This window comes from Centropristis striata, chromosome 11 (assembly GCF_030273125.1).
Source record: "Centropristis striata isolate RG_2023a ecotype Rhode Island chromosome 11, C.striata_1.0, whole genome shotgun sequence".
NCBI classification, from domain to species: Eukaryota; Metazoa; Chordata; class Actinopteri; order Perciformes; family Serranidae; genus Centropristis; species Centropristis striata.
In genome coordinates, this window is record NC_081527.1 from 31,226,376 (window position 1) to 31,246,186 (window position 19,811).

A 19,811-nucleotide genomic window follows, 5' to 3' on the forward strand; every position below is an offset into this window, starting at 1 on the left:
TCGTGTGATTTCTAGACCTCTCTCTCTCTAACTCTCTCTAGGGTCACAGCGGGGAAATGTGTCCGCCGGCAATAGAAGCTGGTGAAAAGTGGACACTGGAGTAAACAAACCCACCGAGCAGAGCCAACATGTCATCAGGCTGTTACCCATCAGTGCATCTGTATGAATTACAGACTGGTTTCTCTCCTCGCGTGACCCAATGTGATGTTTAGTACTCTGCCTGTCGCCTATTCTGAAAAGAACATACACATCACTTTTAATTCAGGGTACAGGATTTACATGTTATCAGGTGATTGACACTCCTGAATACACCTCAACCGTTTTTTCTTTCCTTGCATACCAAAGAAATTATCACTCTGCACATTAAAAACACTGGGAATCACAAGGGAGCACTTTGCACAGTAACTCTACACTATAAAGATCACTGTAATCATGGCAAAGGCATATGGGAATCATCAACTCAATCACTTCAAATCAATGCCCGGGAATGGGGGATTATACTTGGAGCGGGGTTAGATAATGTTAAATTAGTTGGCTGAATTACAGTAGGTGCTGGGAACTTCAATCCTCTTTAGTCTTTTCATTCATTTAAATAATTAACAAATGTACATTATTTTTTGTCCAGTTTCCTTTCATGTTAATAGGTAATCAACTCGTTTAGTTACATCCTGTACAGAAACAGAGGTGCGTGTTTGATGAAGTACCAATGAATTGCCACTAAATTGGTGTAAACACGGGATATTGCAAAACTCGCACCATTTAAAACTATAACTAGTGTTCAGCTGAATTAAAGACCTAAAATAATAACTTAAACTCATTTTGCAAAGGCACTGTTTATACCCGTGAAGTGCTTTGATAGATTTTACCATGAGGCTAAACAGTATTGTAAAAACAACATGAAGAACAGCAGCAGCGTTTTCTTTTTAAGGGAATGCTGTTAAAACTAAACCGCAAAGGCGATACGGCAACCGCTGACAAACTAATGCAGAGATGTTAAAATGTTGTGCGCTCAGTGATTTTAGACAGAAGAGAGTGTGTTTGGTGTGTGTGAGTGGTTTCTGTTGGTTTTCCGTGCCTCCTCTTGTTATTTCTGCATCCACACACCTTCTACCCGAGGGATAACAGTTTCGACGGTCTGGTCACACTCCTGTCTGACCTTTGTTTCACACTCCTTCACTCTCTGCCTGTCGCTGACGCACACAGAGCGACTCTCTGGCTCCGGCGCTTCTGATGGACCGCACCGCTACCTCATCACATGATGGAGCACTGCTCTGCCGCCCCAGCTCCGGGGCCTCCTGGGAGATTGAGGGACTCCATGTCAAAGTTAAAACCTGGAGGCTGGACGGGAAGAAGAAGAGGAAGAAAGTGGACAATGTGTAAACTCGGGGTTGGGTTCAGTTGTGCTCATAGACTGTAGAGAAGAAGAGGGCTGCTGTTTGGCATTTCAGCTGTTGCCATCTTGATTTTTAATGGTGGAAGTAAGGGAATCAGATCCCTTACTTAAGTAAAAGTACTAATACCACACTGTGAAATTACTAAAAAGTGAAAGCCCTGCATTCAAAATTTACTTCAGTAAAAGTACTCGATTAGATTGTTTCATATATTTCAAATTTATTGTTGGATTATTGTTTTTGATGCATTTATGTAAGCAGCATTGTACTGTCTAGGTAGGGCTAATTTTAACTATTTAATATACTTAAATGTGGTTTAATTTATAAACATGCGTAATTACTTGAACTTGATCGTATTTTTTCTTGTTAAATCTCGATCTGAAAAGTAAATAAAATGTAAAAATGTAGTGGAGTAAAAAGTACAATATTTGCCCTTAAAATGTAGTGGAGTAGAAGTATAAAGTAACATGGGTGGAATAATCAGGGAACACTGTTCACTGCGTCACTGGTGAACGCTGCACTAGCTGGCTGGGTTGTTTAGTAAGGTGCATCTATAATTCACATGAACGGTGATATTAACTGGGATGCTAATTTTGCTTGGTAAAACAAGGTTGAAGCAAAATGTTCTTACCAGAAAAAAAAGCTTAAAAAGACATTTTGAGGTGCCCAAAATGTTACGATTGGATTAAATTTCATAAACTGGAAAAAAAACTGCTAAGTTCTAAGATGAAAACACCCAAAAACACGTTCGTTGCAATTTAAATGGAAACAGTGTCATGGATATGCACTGCTATGCCTCTATCCTGACTGACAGGTTGCCACGCCCTAATACATCTGCTTTGTCATCTATTTTACTCATAATGGAACCATAAGCTAAAAAATTAACATCATGCTGTATTGAAGAACCCTTAAAACTAGTAACTGAGACTATTATGAGAATGTTTACTGAAGTAATAAATCAATTGAGAAGTAGGGTCAGTTTCTCATCAGATTTCTTTTTGCAACGAATGGAGTCACCCCCTGCTGGCCATTTGAAAGAATTTGTGTTTAAGGCACTAACTCATTGGCTTCACTTCACCTGCAATGTACATACACTTCTTTTATACAGTTTTTAGTTGTGCTATTCACATTTACTAAACACTTCATATATGATGTTCTTTGTTGACTGAGGAAAGTGGAAAACTCACCGCATCACCTGCGAGCTCTTTGGGTGGTTGGCCCAGGTCCTGCAGCTGTAAATAAAAGCATGAAGATATGTGATGACTTCCCAACATGTACATATTCACATTAAACTGTACAAAAGTTTTTAAGCTGTGCCTTTTACTGCCAATGCAAACGGCTGCTCCTGCAGTAGTAGCTATTTAATGTATAGTATCTGCATTATATAAGCTTAATCAGTGAAATTCAGAGTGCGTCTACCTTCTGCATCAGGTCCATGATGCTCTCGAACGTCCCTTCTTTATCTGCTGTAGGATCTTCCTCCTTCTCAAATTGCTTACAGATCTCTCCCATGATGTTGGCCTGCTGCTCGTAGCGCTGGTAGTCCTCTGGGCTCAGGCTTGGCTTGTTGGCCTCCAGCCACTCTGGGTACTGAGAGGGTGAGTGATATTTATGAGTTATGCTTCGTAGTGGAATTAAGAGACTGTATTGATTGCTAGAAAATTAAGATGCACACCTTCGCAGTGATCTCCTTGAGAGATGGATAAAGCACTTCCTTCGAGAGGAGGTTCTGCATGATGGACTGCATGATGGGCAGAATGTTTCCGTCATCACCGCCTCCTTCGCCGCCCTCTTCCAATCCCAGGCCTTCTAACGCCTTCACAAGGTCGTCTCCAGCTAGTCCAGAGGTCTGCAAGAGAACAAAACAAATAATCAGTAAACTGTTCTATGTTTGCATCACTCTAAACAGTTTCATCATCATATCAAATGATTGATTCTGTTACCCACCTGCAGGTTGTCTGCATTTTTGGCCAGGCCACGAAGTGTTTCTTTAAGACAGGAAGTGAATTCTTGTTGGGAAGCCGTGTCAGTTCCTGCACACAAATACACACATAATCAGGCTACAAGAACTGTAAGCTGAAGAACAAATCAAAACTACAAATATGCAGATTGTAGACATACCAACTTTGCCTGCAGCCTCTGATAGTTTATGGAAGTGCTGCAGTAATTCTGGCTCCTCGTTGGCCAGCTCAGTCATGGCCTTCTCCCACTCCTCCTTGGCCTGGGAGGCCATGTCGCCCTCGAAAAGAGTCTCAAAGAGTTTGCAGTCTTCCAGCAGCGCTGGCTACATAGGTAAATAGAAAACATTTAAAGCTTCTTCCAGACACCTTGGGGAAGCCTGTGCTGAATTATATCGAAGATGATTTAAAATAATTCTCAATCCCAGGCAACTAGACAATACACTGACTGTAACAATCAGTCTCTCCTAGACAATTCCTGCATTAATGTCGGTTCCTTGGCCAGTTACTGCCCCAAAATAGTCATTTTGTTAAAACATTTTTGTGGGCCGTGAACTTTTGGGATGAAGTCTGAACTCTAAGGTTTGCAGGTTGCACAAAACCAACAACCAGCTGAGTGAAACACTTGGTAGAATCAAAAGCAAACAAGCTATTATATTATTAAGAACAAGAAAAAGAGGAACTGACCAAGAACTAATAACAACACACAGTGACTTCAAATAATAATAAAATATTAAGATACTATTATTTTCTCATTTGCCAAACTAGGCATATATATTGCTTTTTGTCAGTGCTGGTGGACACTCAAAACAAACAAGCTAACAGCTTTAACAGCAATATCCAAACTTGTCCCTTTATATTTTTGTAAGGAGAGAGAACAGGGAAAAGCGAAGTTTATACTTCCATTTAAAAGTCATATTAAATCAAAGTGAATTGCCAAGCAGAAACCAGATGAGAAGTACAATTCAGCTATAATAAACTATACAGCTGGAAGAAAAGTGGATGCTGTTATTATCTAGTCTGTGCATACAGCAGCATCACCACACAAACAGACCTTTTCTGCACCACTGTTGGCTGAGGAGGAGGCAGCTGCAGGTTCAGGGGCCGGAGGGGCCGGGGTCTTGTCAAAGTCATCCAATGCACCTGAAACAGAAGGACAACATTAGAACCCTCCAAGCAGTAATTCAACAACAATAATATTAAAATTCAGCCATTAACTATTTCTTCCATTTTTATTCAGTTTTAGCTACATCAGCAGAAAAGGTGTAAAAAACACAAACATCTTATACAGAATAATCCAAACTATGCTACTGTATCCAAAAGGGCCATAGCTTGTATTTTCCTCAAAGGTAATGCTGTGTGATTATCTTCTTGGAGCAAACCAATAGACATTTATAAGTTGTGAAAACATGACTTTTTATCTTTAATACTAAAATACTACTTTAACTGATAATAAAATGGGTATATACTGATGCAGTTTTACTTTTCATAAAGCTTTGGAATGCCATGAAATATACATTTAGTTGCAAGTTTATTTGGCACACCGTGCTAAAGTAAAAGCAGTCTAAAACAACCGGAGACTGTAGTTCGTGGCGCTGTTACTGTGTTTTACTAATATTTAGTCAACATAAGCTAAACATTTATTACAGGAACATTGTAGCCTGGAAACCAGCTGAATCTGCCGAGCTCATCTTTTGTTTGCATTAGCAAATTAGTCTGGCAGTACCAGGCTAGGACTGTTTTATTAGACTGCATTAATTTTAGCTGAAACAAAACAGGGATTCAACACACGCAGGAGTACACAAAGGTGAGTAAAGAGCGGCTGACAGTTCAGCTGCCATGTCAACTGATCAGATTTTTATTATGAATATCCTCAAATGATGTGTCTTTCTCTCGGTTTTATGTCTTATTTTAGAGCTAAATCTCATTTGTGCATCTGTTGAGCTTGTCGGTTGTTGTTTTTTTATATCTAGAGGCGCACTCTTGCACTTCTAAAGGTAACCTTTAAAGAATCATTAAAGTGTAAATTGTCTAACGAGAACTAGCTTTCGATTAAAAAGAAAGAGGAAACGTTCAAGGACAATTATTGATTTGGATCACAGCTAGCTGAGTTAGCCAGCATTAGCAGGGCATCAAGTGCTTTGTCACATAGCCGCAAGCCAAAATTACTTTTATCTTATTGTTTTGGTGAATGATATCAGCGGCAGGTCCCGGCTGTCTGCGGTAACTTCAGAGGATATTTGGGAAACAAACAGGAGGTCCAGCCGAGCGCATAAGCTAACCCTAACAGAGAGAGAGGCAGAGGGGTCTCAGCCCTCTAAAACAACACAACAAGCCGTAGTCGCGAAGGTAAAGAGTCTGCCACTGTAAAAAATTAATGTCAACGCTTACTGTCCAGTAATTCGTCCAGTTCTGCATCGTGTCCGGCGGACTGCTCTCCTGTTCCCGACGCCATGATGTTACCTTCTCCAAACACCCACCGAGCAACCGAGCAGGTCTCCGAAAACTGACGTTTCCGCCGTGAAAAAATGTCGCGGACACTAATACGTCATGGCTGCATGCCCGGATTTGTTATCTGGCGCTACCTGGTGGCAGAGGTTAAAATTACAACACAAACAATAAACACTGGAGGGAAGTTTGACATCTTAGATATTTTAAGGTGTATTTCGGGGGGCAAAAAGAACCCAGACCCATTTACCCTTGAAAGAAAATTATGGGGGATATAACACAGACCAAGTGGACCACATAGAACATATTTCTGATGGGTTTTTTTAAATACTACCCCTAAATGTCAAATAACTGTGATGTGACATATATGTCACATTGGGTGTTTACGGTATTTATTTTAATGATATTTTCCTCTGCATCTACACAACATATATTTAAATTGTGAAATTAATAGTGCTGTTTAACAACAAATTATTTTCCAGATTTGTTTTTAAGTAACAAAATAATAATAAATCAATAATAAATAAAAACAAATAGCAAACCCTAATAGGGTTAAAGGCAATAAAGGAAGCCCTTTTAACGGATTAGAATTGTTAAATGGGTTTAAACTTAGCCTAGTAACAAAAAATAAGCTTTTTGAAATTTGCTACTTTTTTTAGATTTCTGTTTCCAGTCACAGCCACATTTTGGAGAAGTCACTTCTTGTCACAGTATGTGTCGCTTAGGGACTGAATGAGTTAAGGTGAAGCATAAAGCTGTATATGGGAGATTCTAGTACATTTAAAGTGTTTGTTACACCAGTGTCACCGTGGGTTCTTATGGGTTAATCAAGGTACAGTCACAACATGAATGATACAAACAGAATGAACAGAGAAGGGTCTGAATTAAGTAAAACAGCTACAACAACTACAAGACAGCAACAAAAGGAAAAAAGACAGAAATAGTTCACAGAGTGCTATGCATACAAAGCAATACCATTTCCATGTGTTAAGTAACCTATACAGGCATTCATTTACATTCATTTTTTAAGTCACTATTGCCTATATGCAGTGGTGGAATGTAACTAAGAACATTTACTCAAGTACTGTACTTAAGTATAATTTCTAATTTCTATTTATGTAACTTATTCTTCTACTCCACTACATTTAGCTCACAGCATTAGTTACTTTTCAGGTCGAGATTTAACATGAAAAACATGATCAATTTAAAATGATTACAAATTTTAATAAATTAAACCACAAATTAAACCACGTAGCAGTATATTAAAGGTTAAAACAACAGTTTAATGCTGCTTGCATTAATGCATCAATCATTTTAAAACAATAATATATTTGTAATATCTAACACAATATAAGTGGTCCATTCTGAATAACGAGCACTTTTACTTTTGATACTTTAAGAACATTTTGATGCTGATACTTTTGTTTTGCAGGACTTTTACTTGAGTAATTTCACAATGTGGTATTAGTACTTTTACTTACATAAGGGATCTGAATACTTTTCACCACAGCCTATAAACAGACTACAGGTACAACCGGGATGGCACAGACATAAAGAATGTAGAAAATCTTAAATAAAACCAAAAAAGAGGGAGAAAAATCACAATGTCATTCATTGCTAGACGAGTCTTGCTAGACGAGTAGGCCATGCTGCTTAATTGTGCTTTTGTCAGGGAAAGATCTGTCACATCATTATTAATTCTGACAAAATACTCATAGCTGGTATTGTGGAAAAACATTTTTAGGCATAATATATCAAATGTATGTGTTTCTGTTGTGATTTACTGACCCTTCCCCTTAGTCTGTCAGCAAGTGAAGACTGTCTGTCTAATCAGAAACGTTGTGTCTCAGGTTGCAGACAGGCATTGTATTGTTTAGACCAGATAACTAAGAAGGAGCTCCCACCTCCATCTGTGGCCTTGTTTCTCACTGTCACCATTGTTGTGTTGTGGCTGTTCCCCCAAAACAGTATTTTTAATTCATTCACAGTAAGACAACTGGAGACTAATGAAGAAAGTGCCATTTATTTTATTAATCAGCTGGTTAGATTTTGAAATCAGTGATAATTTTCCTTTGTTTGAAACTTATTCAATGATGAAAAATGACACAATCATTATGATTTAATGTGGTATTTTCTCATGTAGGGAAGAATTGCTGTTTAAACATGAATGGGGTAAATAAACATGTTGTGGATTTTCTGCTAAGATGTTGATATTGCCAGAGCAACCTCTGCTTCCTGTTTTATTTGTAATCAGATGATATGTGTTGCTCAATTTGATTACTGTGGCTCTCAGAGAGGTGAGATAGTTTAAAAGCTATGGGTTGCACAAGACAGATTTTCTGTTTTTATTTGCCGTGAATGTGGTTTGTATAAACAAAACACACTTTTTATTTCAGTAATGAGTCTAAGAACAATTTTTCTTACACAATCCAGATATTATCATTCAGTTTTTCTTTTGCAGAAGTTCAATGTTACCAAGTAATAGCTCAAATCTTTTACTTCAGTTCAAATTTACTTGAGTAACTGCAAACTAACACTTAAGCCCCAATAGGGAATAGGGAAATATTGCCACCACTTTGCAGCTATAGTCACTACTTACATTATTTTTTCATACAAAACATACAGTATAATACAATAAAGACAGTAACATCCATGTTTTAATGACTAATGCAAATATTTTAAGATAGGCCTGTATTTGTGGAATTATTTTTCATTTATTTAAAAAAACAACATATATGTGTGCATCAAAAACAGGTTTGCATTTTGTTTGTTTTTACATTTATATTCAAAGACAGCTTTTTTGTGGACAGTTATTTATATATAAACAAACAAATACATTTGTGAATCCTTCTGTGTGCATTCACTCATTCTGATACTGATCTGCCCCACATACTTGTTAGTCACTTCACCAGGACTTTTCATTCAAAACATATCCTAACAGTATGACTCAATAAAGAAACATTAGACAAAAATTCAGATTGGCTACTGCACCTAAACCAACTACAGCAGTAAAATGCTTCTTCCACTTCAATGCAGCAGCAATAACAATCTAATATTAGCAATATTAACAACACTCAGAGGCAGTATTCAGATAGCTGATTGAGTAAATGTACAAAAGTATCAGCATCAAAATGTGCTTAAAGTATCAAAGGTACTGGACCCACTCACAGTGTTTTATATAGCATATTCTAAATATATTACTGGATTATTATTATTATTATTGATGCATTTATGTAAGCAACATTTTGATTTTGTAAAGCTAGAACTCTTCTTACTCACTTAATATACTGTTATAAGGTTTAATTAAAAAAAAAAGTTTAATCACTTTAAATTGATAGTGTTTTTCATGTAAAATCTTGACCTGAACAGTGACTAAAGCTGTGTGCTTAATGTAGTGGAGTAGAAGAATAAAGTACATAAAATGTAACTTAAAGTACAGTACTCTTTCTGTATTGAGTACTTTTGATATTTTAAGTACATTTTTCTGGCAGTTACATACTTTTACCAACACATTTCTCTTTAGTTTTTCTCGTTTTTACGTGGTCTTGTTATACAGTTCCTTTATTTGTGTTTCAGTAATAAGCATTCGTGATGAATTGAGGAGAAAAGAATAGAATAAAGCGCAGTCATATAGTCCTCCTATAGGGTTTAACGGTGGAATTAAATGCGGGCAATTTAAGCAAATTAAAGCAGTCTTGTAAGAATGTGCATGTGTGAGCAGACTTCCCTCCCAATGTCTTTTTTTTTTAATGAAAGAAAAAAACCCGGTCATGCAGGAAACGCGTCGCTCAGTAAATAGAAAACGTTTGCTGCGGTTGCTAAGCAGCGCACACAAATAACCCAGAGTTTGATGATTCAGATTTCAGCATTGACAAATATTTGGTATTATCTGGACCGTGTCGATAGTAACGATGATGGAGAGGCGTTAAAATAAAGATGACGACATTTTAACATGTGTCTTGGGGGTTTCCATTAGTTACTCATCACAAGTTTTTAGAATCCATATAAAATTAGCATTCAGTTATATAATAGAGCCAAATCTATCCGCATATTTTAGGGATTTAAGCGTAATTTAAAGTGTATTAGTACAAATCAACCATAGAAAATAAAATAATAACAAATAATAAAAATCTACTCCCAGACGTGTTCAATCACAGTGAAGTCATGAATTGCTGTTTTCTTTTTTTTATTTATTTAAATTTTAAACGCCTTGTGACAGCTGACACCCGTTGACGACCGGACTGGAATGAAAAAAAAATATTTATATTTTTTAATTTTATTTATTTTTTTCTTCTAAAAAATAATAATTATATATATATATATATATATATATATATATATATAGTAAAATAAAATAATCTGTAGTGGTTGATAGGTTAAAGAAAATCGTATAGCCTACAATAGCCACATATATTCATTAAAAAAAAAAAAAACAAGATACATTTAGTTTCAGATTTATTATTTTCCTGCTTTTTATGATGCTTCAACCCTCTCTAGTCTATGTCTACTTTGAAAGGAGGGTAAACTTCTGGTGCACTGCATAGGGTGTGTTTGAGCAGCCAGTGTCCTGGGCTGCAGCAGCAGCAGGAGGAGGAGAGTTGAGACAGATGTGAATAACGGTGCAGACATTTTGATGCCTAATTTGGTTTGCTGGGCGGGGAGCTGCTCCTCTGAGCTGCTGGTCAAGTCTTGGAGCTGAGGAGTCGCAATCTACGGTCCTCTGCCGCTGGATGTCCCAGAGCAACGAGACACAGTCCGCAAGCCAGATATCAGAAAGGTAACCAGCTTTTAGACAAAACTTTGGGGAAAAAATACTACTTGATTTTATGATTTCACGGTAGGAAAACGAGTTTTTTAGGTAGAGTGTGTGAGATTGTGTAAGGAAAATACTCCCAGCTACAACTTGTTGCATCTTGGTTACCTGCATGTCTCAGGAGAAGAATGTGATAAGAGAAGGAAACAGGGTGTGCTTATCTTTTTATCCATATTGAGGAACATTTTTACAGTTTCACAAAAAAGTCTTATTTCTTATCAATTTGGGAATGCGCCTATATTAGAAAAAATAGTCAGGAGTAAGAGGAAAACTTGTACATGACTAAATCTATTTCTAAGTCGCTCCTTCGTGAGTTTATACACTTTATTATTATTATTATTATTATTATTATTATTATGGTTGTTTAGGTATTTTCTAGCATTTTTGTCATTCAGCAAATGCATGATGTTTTCAAAAAAATATATTTTCAGCATAGTTTCCTGAAAAAAAAATGCAATTTTTGGACATATATTTCTGTTTGGTGTCAGTTTGTATTTAGTGGGCTTTAGTGTGGTGTGTGTGTGGTGGGAGCAGGGTGCGGCAGGCGGCACACCCACCTTCTCTGTCAATGAATGAACCTCTGCAGGGGCCGAAAATCTCAGCTGTCACACCCACACACACACATACTGCTTTTTACTCTCTTTTTGGGGATGTTGGGTTTGTTTTTGTTTTTTTATTCTTAGTAAGATTCTCACAACAACTTTTGTTTTTTCAAATTAAATGTAGAGCTGTGTACAAGTTACCCTCTTGTTGAGTGGGTGGGGTGGGGAAGAAAAAAATTACCTTAAAAAATATATTCAGTATGTTTTATTAAGAGGTTTAGGATGGTTTACATGCTGTTTCTGATGGATAGCGAGAAGGGAAATCTGGAGGAAAATGCTTACTTGGGATATTGGTTTGTAAAAGGTCAAATATGCTAACACACAGCAACACTAATATATGACGCTATGACTCACACAGACACAGTGCAATAGTTTGCCAACAGAGCTCGTCTTGTGCTTCTACCCCTGTAAGTGGATTATGGGTGAAATCGAGTTAGTGATGTTGTGTCATGACAGCCAAACAAGCAGCACACATGACCTCTCTGCCTGAGACAAACAGTTGTTTCCTGAACATCTCTGCCTCAAGTGTGTGTGCGTGTGTGTGCAGGACACACTCCCTTGCTGCCTGTATGAAAGTGCAGAGGTGTGCATGCTGCTGTCACATCCTGTTTGCTGTCCTGATGTGTGAACCTATTTTCAGCCCCTCTTCCATTTAGGGGAAGTGCCCCTGTTTGTGTGATCCTGTCGTGTTTTCCATGCTGTGCTGTGAAAAGACATTTTTCCACATTGCACTCTTTTTACTTTTCTTTTTTTTTGTCTCCCCTTTGCCATTTTCCTCTCCCATTTCTTTCCTGACTCGATTCCATAAGCAGCAAAGTAGCAGCGGTGGGAGTGGCGGGCGGGATTGATTTTTCCATTACGACCCCCTCCGTATACGTTTATTTTGAGTGGTTTACATGAAGCATAATTGGTACCCTGACTTTAAAGCTGGAGTGGGAGTATTGAGCTGGGAGGGAGAAAGAGGACAACTGATGGAAAAGGGAGGGAGTAGCCGCCAAACGAGACTGTGAGGAGGGAAGGAAAAGAGAGGAAAGGAAAAACTTGGCAAATATGACAAAGTTACCAGTTGTTCAGCAGCATCCAGACTGCAGCACATCTGGAACACATCAGTAAGTTGGAAAATCTTACAATAAAGGGAGAGGAGGGGGAGAAAAGGAGGAGTGGTGACAGAGAGGGGCCCGGTGGTGACTCACTCCTCTGCTATTCCACTCCATCACCGTGTTTAAACTATGTGTCCTTCTGCGGCCCGAGACACAGGGCTTCCCCCGTGTCCCTCCCTCCTTTTACTCCCCTCCTTCCCCTTCCCTACACTCCCTGTTGGCTGCAACTCCTCAACTCCTGCAGGAGTTTTAGGGGTGTCTTTTTCCATTTTGTCTCTCTTTTTGTTCTCCTCTACCTCACCACCAGTGCAGGTTTTTCACCTCCCCCCCAGCCTCAACCATTTTATAGGTGTTTAATGGGACTAATGTAAACAGGCCTTTTCTCCTTGTTTATAACTGTCTCTCTGTGTAAACTGGGAACAGGGAATGCAGCGCTTATAGAGCCAAGTGGGTGACGGGTGTCAGGAGGGATGGGAGGGAGGACAGCCAGTGTGGTCACAGAGGTTGTCAGCTCTGTGAAAATATCTGTCTTATCTTGTTAGACATGTTCTTGAGGCTTAAAATCTTGTTTTTCCAAAAGCCAAAACAGCTTGTTACTAGTGATGCGTTTTGGTCACATCCAGAATTATTTTCTCTAGAGTTTAATGTTCAGCTGCCATCACCATCAGCCGCTCCGAACTTAAAGAGGAAGAGCTTCTTTATATAACCGTCATAATGCACCAACGTTCAATAAAAACCCATCACAGAGGGGGGAAGAGGATGTCGCTTCACTGGACCACGGTGCATGCAGCTGCACAAGAAGTTGTGGTTTGTGTAATTTGCATCAACTGGAAAAACCCTTCACTGCCTTGTAATGGGGACGAATTAAACCATTTCACACCTGATGTTATGTCTCTCTGGCTGCTTGGAAACATGACATCACCTATAGTTTTCAGAAAGGGCGTGATGAGACCCGGCGCTGAGTTTGGCGCCATTTTGTCGGATCTCTTTGGAGCCATAACATTTAAATTAGAGGGTGAAGGATGCGAGTAACAAACAAGTGTCATATCCTGATCTGTAAATCTAAATTAATGGGAAAACTACAGATGAAAACATTGGTCAAACAATCAATTCTGATAATGCAATTTGAAAAATGATTTGCCATTTCTCTCTTTTATATTATTATTATTATTATTATTATTATTATTATTAGGTTGGATTTTTGTGGTTTTATCTGATTTTGTATTTCATTTTTGCACAAACAACCAATTTGAAGATCAAAACAACAAATACATTTATGAAAAAAGCAAACTAACAAACCGAACTCCAGTCGGAACATATTTCTATGTAAGCTTTAAAGGGAGACTCTTTTAACTTTTAATAGAGGAAATTAATCATCTTACAAATGAACAGTTAATTTCATACGCAATAAAAACCTAGCCTTGCTCAATCCAACAGGCTTGTGGGTTTTGCTGCGACAGCTTCACTTGGTGTGGCGTGAACAAAAGTGGTTTGCTGACTTTATGACTCTTTTCCACTTGTGCTACTGTTACAATTAACTATTATCCTTGTGGCCACAGTGGCTGCTTTTCAGTTACATTTACAGAGCAGATGTACATTTGTTTTTCCTTTGCCAAGTAAATGAAATAAATAGCTATTAAACTCTTGACAAAGACAAAACAAAAATTGAATTTTGAGAGAGATTGCTGCTTTTTTTAAAGTAAAGATTAGGAAACCACTAACAAAATAATATAATATTCTAATAAGTAATTCATGTTACAGTATTAGTTTTTTTTTTTTTTTTTTAAGATTATTTTTTTGGGCATTTTACATGCTTTATTAAAAGCGAGAGACAGATAGAAAGGGGGTGACAGAGGGGAGGACATGCGGTAAAGGGAGCTCAGGCCGGATTCGAACCCGGCTCCACCAGAGCGAGGACTGTAACCCACTATGCTACGGACCACCCCTATGTTACAGTATTAATCCTTACCTAGAACTATGATATTCTGCTAAGTTTAAATCCTTTGAAAACATGACATCTATTTCTCTAGTTTGGAAAGTTTTAAATAAAATATCTCTCTGCATTATTCTTTAGGAGTTTAAAGCACTGGTCTTGATTTTTAGGTGGGTGTGTATGAGATATTTATCCGTATCATGCGGTCGGCATACCCCCAGTTTGGAGATCAGGCAATGGGGAACTGAAATTGTATCTAGGCTTTCTTGAAAGCCACTAGACTCCATTAAGAAAAACAGCAATTTTGCTTTGCAGAACATGGGAGTTTCTCGATCAGCTAGTTTGTTTGTGTGACTTTTGTGAATCTGAGCTAACCCTTTTAAACCGAACAACCTAAAAACTATTTATTTCGCTAAATTGGTGAACTGAAATATCACCTCTTTCCACTTCAAATAGCACAGGAAAAATAGTAGAAAGTGTCTACTTTAAAATAACGCAAAGGGAAAAAACTGTTCCTGTAGAGCGCCATCCCTCGTAGTAGGAGAGATCTAATAGGTTTTCAGGGTCTCAAAGTCGCAGTTTCTTTTGACAAAGTTCCTTATGTAAGACCCTGCAGCACTCACAGCCTTGTTAAGACTTTTACAGTGTAGATTAGGTCCCCGGGAGTGGGAGTGGAACAAGTGAAGAGGCCATGTTTAGAGCATGATGACAGATACACTGTGGGGTCGGTGGAGGTTGTGGCGCCACGCCCGTCCGAGGACATGAGCATGGAGGAATGTCAGAGTGAAACAGTCTGCTCTCAGCACAGGAATGCTGTTGAGAAAGCAGTCTGGAGTTGGAGTTGAGGCAGAAAGTACCAGAGAAGAAGAGAGGGGGTGTTCACCAGATGATTCAACCAGATGTAAATGTGCTATGATGACTGTGACCACAGAGAAGTCATTATTTGTGGTTTTTAAACTGTGTTTTCATGGTTTCACTTCTTGTTTCTACCATTCATGAAAATACAATAACAGCATTGTGTGTTTCAAAAAAATGGCATGTAGGAGTGCAGAGCCTGTTCACTCCCTCTAGTGGTCGTATCATAAAACATGACATAAAATCTTGCTTACTAATTCTTTTCAATGTCTTTTCTTCTTTCAGTTTTCTCTGCCTTCTCTGAGTGGCTGATGGTAAAAATCTGAGGAAGTGACACCAGATTGGAAGAGACTCATACCTCAAAAAACCAGTCTAGCTTCTCACATTACCTACCACATCATGGCTATAGTCATCCACTCCAACCCGCTCCTATGGACGCGGTTGGCTGCAATGGTGTTCGCCTGCGTGGCCTTCTCCGTGGCGGTGCATGGAGGCAGACTCTTCCACGGCACCGGGGACTGGTGCATCTTCTGCTGGGCCTTCAGCTTCGCCGGGACTCTGCTCGTCATCCTGGTGGAGCTCTTCGGCCTTCAGACCAGAGCCCCCGTTTCCTGGAAGAACTTCCCGATCACCTTCGCCTGTTACGCCGCCCTGCTCTGCCTGTCCGCCTCCATCATCTTCCCCCTCTACTTCCTGAAGGGCAGCTCAGGCCAGAGTGAAATCCGCGACTACCGCATCGTGTCTACCGTCTTCTCCTGCCTGGCCACCATCGCCTACATAAGCGAGGTGAGCATCAGCAAGGCGCGTCCGGGCGAGGTGGCCGGCTACATGGCCACAGCCCCTGGCCTGCTGAAAGTCTGCGAGACCTTTGTGGCCTGCATCATCTTCGTCTTCATCAGCGACCCCGTGCTGTACGACCGCCACGAAGCACTCAAGTACTGCATGTCGGTCTACTGCATCTGCTTCATCCTGTCGGCGGCCATCATCCTGCTCTGCATCGGAGAGTGCACCGGCTGCCTCCCCTTCCCGTTTGCACGCTTCCTGTCTGCCTACGCCCTGCTGGCTGTCATCCTCTATCTCTCAGCAACCATCATCTGGCCCATCTTCAACTTTGATCCCAAGCATGGCGGAAACAAAAATAGGCCCTACACATGCAGCTCTACAATGGGGCTCTGTGTGTGGGACAAGCTCATGACCGTGTCTGTGCTCACGGCCGTCAACTTCATCCTCTACCTGGTCGACCTGATCTACTCCACCCGCCTGGTGTTTGTCAGCGCTTGAGGGGAAGAGAAGGGGTGTTAGGCCAGCTGTATGCTCCAAATAAAATTGAATTTGGCAGGTTCTCAAAGGCTTCGAACTGCTGTCAAATACAGTGCTGCGCGCAAATGCTAGTGCGACTCTGATCTGTTTGTTTTAAGGCATCCACACTAGCTGCAGGAGCTTGTGGGTCATGATGGGAGCAGACTGTAGCGTTCTACCGCAACTGGTGTAGTTTATTGTAGGGCTGCACAATACATCAAAATCATTGTGAAACTTTATCAAAATCGCAATATCGACTCGTGCAATATCCAAAACCCAGGAGGCCCAATATTTGTTACAAAATATGGGTCAAGTGCTAATTTTGAATTGTGGTGCTGCAGAGATTTTCCTGGCCTACAAATCATATTCTACAGATGTGTTATGCTCATCATTTTAATATATTTTTCAATACTAATTTGAACAATCCTGCAAACATTAGCATTCCCATCCAATATCGTGAATCCAACAAGTTCTCCAAAACATACAACCTAATATATCCTGCTCTTGGTTAAGACTAGAAACTACTCCCAGTAGGTTCTGGCAAAAAAGTACATGGTTAGAAACGATTACAAAAGATTTGAAAGAGTAGAATAAATTCATGAAACTGCTGGTGAGATAATAAGAAAACGTGACGCATGTTATGTTACTTCAAATAACATCTTTTTTTTCTGTTGTCACATGAGACACAAACGCCAATATCCTCTGTGAAACCTTTTGGCGCTTCATACTCCGTTTCCTCGCTTCCATCATCCTTTACAATTTACACGGCCACTAGAGGGCGCTTCTAATGACATACGTAAATATGGGTCACGTATCCACAAATCATATTTCAATTACACTTAAAATCATTTGAAAATCAATATTTTTTCCAAATCGTGCAGCCCTTGTTTATTGAAATCTAGTGTGACTCCATTTGTTGGAGATAATACGATTATTTTTGTGGCCCAAAAGTCACAGTTTTGCCTCTGCAAACCTGCCAAAATTGATTTTGTGTAAAGTATACTGCTTCGGACCATAAAGAGAGAGAGAGAGAAGAGGGAGAGGTTGAGGTCAATGGCTATGTTTACACGTACAACAATATTCCCTGATATTACCAAAGTCAAACTTTGCTTCCTGGACAGACTTTAATCTTGATTATGAGAGACCTGAATGTGATTGCTGGATCTTTTTTTAATCAGTATTAATAGCAGATCATTGCACATTGTCGTAAGATTTTATGTATACAGAGAAGTTCTGGAGTAAGCTATAAAAATAATCTCCTGAACAAGACTCTTAACACCCCAAATACTATGTGCATGTAAACATAGTCTGGCATGACAAATGAAGAAAAAACAAAGAAAATGGCGGCTTATTATTGTGTTTTGGGGATTTTTCTTGTATATCTGTGCTCTGCCTTAAGTTTGTGTTTAATTTGATATCAGATATAAAAAGACTGCCGAGCAGTATTTCTGTTTTTATCCACTAGAGGACAAAAATATTAAGCAGCAAGGAGGCAAGATTAAGTTAAAAGAAATTGAATGTCGTACAATTGGAAATTGTATGTTAATTGAAAAAGGCTTTAAATTAAGTTAAATTTCTGTTTTTAATGTTGTTGGGTTTTTTTCAGTAATGGAATTGACTGTTATTCCAACAGTATGCAGAGCAGCTGATCAGATTTTTTTTACACAGGTCCAATGATTTCATATTTGAAGTAGAGCAAAAATGTTGTTACTTGATGTTGAGATGAATGCTAGGCTAGCTTTTTGCTCATTTTATGATATATGTGTATCTGTATCTGCAAGCTACAATCAATGGCAAGGACATATATATGCGGAAAAAAAACAAGAAAGGTATGTTTAAAGTGCACTTAATATTAGTATTTTCTATGCGTGTTTACATTTCTGGTGTCTATCAAAAGCATCTATTAACACCAAACTCACACCACTAAATTCATATATGTTGTTGATTGGGTCTATTGGTTTTGTACTGCTGTAATAAATACTCAGTGAAAGACACCGAAAAAAAGATGCTTCTCTCTCTCTAAATGTTATTAGTGTTATATTCTTCAGCTTTTTTTATATTCCACTGTTACTGTTTCAATCATGCATACCACATCAGCGTTGTAGGAAAACATAATCCAGTGTTTCAATAAAACCACATGTTAAACAGACCAATGTGTGTGTGTGTGTGTCTGGATTGTTTGTTTGTCTTGTTATGGTTGAAGTTGCCATATTACACAGTAAGTTAGCTAGGGGTCAATGTCGCAACAGATCACAAAACTCACTGTTTGGATTGCATCACGGTTTGAAGGCATTGTTTTTGGATCAGAAGCATTTTTATTAAAGGGGCAACAAATGTAAAATTAATAATTATGCTTTTCCTTCTTTCTTTTTTTAGTGGGTGGAGTTATTAGGCTTATTCAGGAAATAATGACTAGGATAATGATAGGGTAACATTTGGATCAGATTCAAAACATTTTGTTTTTAGCCATGCTAGTGGGGTCAATGTTAGCTGTTCAACTGGTCCATCATTTGGTTTATGAGGGCTGAAAAGGATCACAAAACCTTAGAAAATATTGTGATTTTGAGTCACAGATTGGATCATTTTTCAGACAAAAAAGGGGTTAAAAACAACTTTTCTATGGGGTTAATAGGCTTATCTGCGAAATAATCACTAGTATAATGAAATGCAAGTATTGTAAGTTTTGGATCAGATTCAGATTGTTTGTATAAAATATTATATAATGTAAAAATATCAAACACTATATACACATGGTTTCCTGTTCAATGCCTAGACAACTTTTTAGTTTGTTGAAAGAACATGCTAAATTTTTACATTTTTCACCTCCCCCATAGAGTGTTTGTCACTACACTTGCATATATTGTAAGGTCATAGATAATACCAAATGAGCAAATGGTTTAAGTGTTTAAGCTACAATCTGCGGATCACATGCGTTACAAACTTTCCAAACTTTCCAAACTTTGAAGCAAACATTCCGGCTTCCACCATGAGATTAACCTTTTTGTTTTCAAATTGAAAAGTGCCATGAAGTTCTGTGCAGATATTCAAGTTAGAAATAATGTGCTGAATTTGTACCTATAAAGCCCGTCTCTGGGGCAGTACCTTATAAGGTAGCTGTTGTACACTTTTTTTGTGATCAATTTTTTATTTTCTTTCTACAGAAAAATATATATACAGGCATATGAGAGTCACAAAAATAGCGCATGAAATATATCTTCACATATATGCCTTTATAAATGCTTATTTACAAACACATATGAATCGACAACTAAAATAAAATGACAAAAACAAATAATTACACAAAAACACAGAACACAACCCCAAAAATAACCCACCCGTCCCCTGGATCCAGAATCTTCAAATCTCATACATATTACATATTATACCTGTAACTCACGGACTCTTGACAAGA

The 19,811-nt window shown here is 38.6% G+C and overlaps 2 protein-coding genes across 3 annotated transcripts; one reads left to right on the forward strand and one right to left on the reverse strand.

Annotated features, from left to right (window-relative positions):
* Positions 1-357: 357 nt before the first annotated feature.
* On the reverse strand, positions 358-5,865 carry pex19 (peroxisomal biogenesis factor 19). The gene is made up of 8 exons (XM_059345375.1): positions 5,741-5,865; positions 4,404-4,492; positions 3,513-3,675; positions 3,339-3,424; positions 3,067-3,240; positions 2,811-2,981; positions 2,579-2,623; positions 358-1,338 (listed from the first exon to the last, which is right to left on the reverse strand). The coding sequence occupies exons 1-8, from the start codon at positions 5,802-5,804 to the stop codon at positions 1,252-1,254; spliced, it is 879 nt and encodes a 292-aa protein (XP_059201358.1). The 5' UTR covers positions 5,805-5,865; the 3' UTR covers positions 358-1,251.
* A 4,645-nt stretch (positions 5,866-10,510) lies between these two features.
* Positions 10,511-18,552, forward strand: myadmb (myeloid associated differentiation marker b). Of its 2 annotated transcripts, XM_059345328.1 has the most exons (3): positions 10,511-10,574; positions 15,386-16,276; positions 16,532-18,552. In XM_059345328.1, exons 2-3 carry the CDS (start codon positions 15,500-15,502, stop codon positions 16,568-16,570), a joined length of 816 nt encoding a protein of 271 aa, XP_059201311.1. In that variant the 5' UTR covers positions 10,511-10,574; positions 15,386-15,499; the 3' UTR covers positions 16,571-18,552. The 2 variants fall into 2 exon arrangements, with proteins under 2 accessions (XP_059201311.1, XP_059201310.1); XM_059345327.1 differs by having other exon boundaries at positions 15,386-18,552.
* Positions 18,553-19,811: the final 1,259 nt, after the last annotated feature.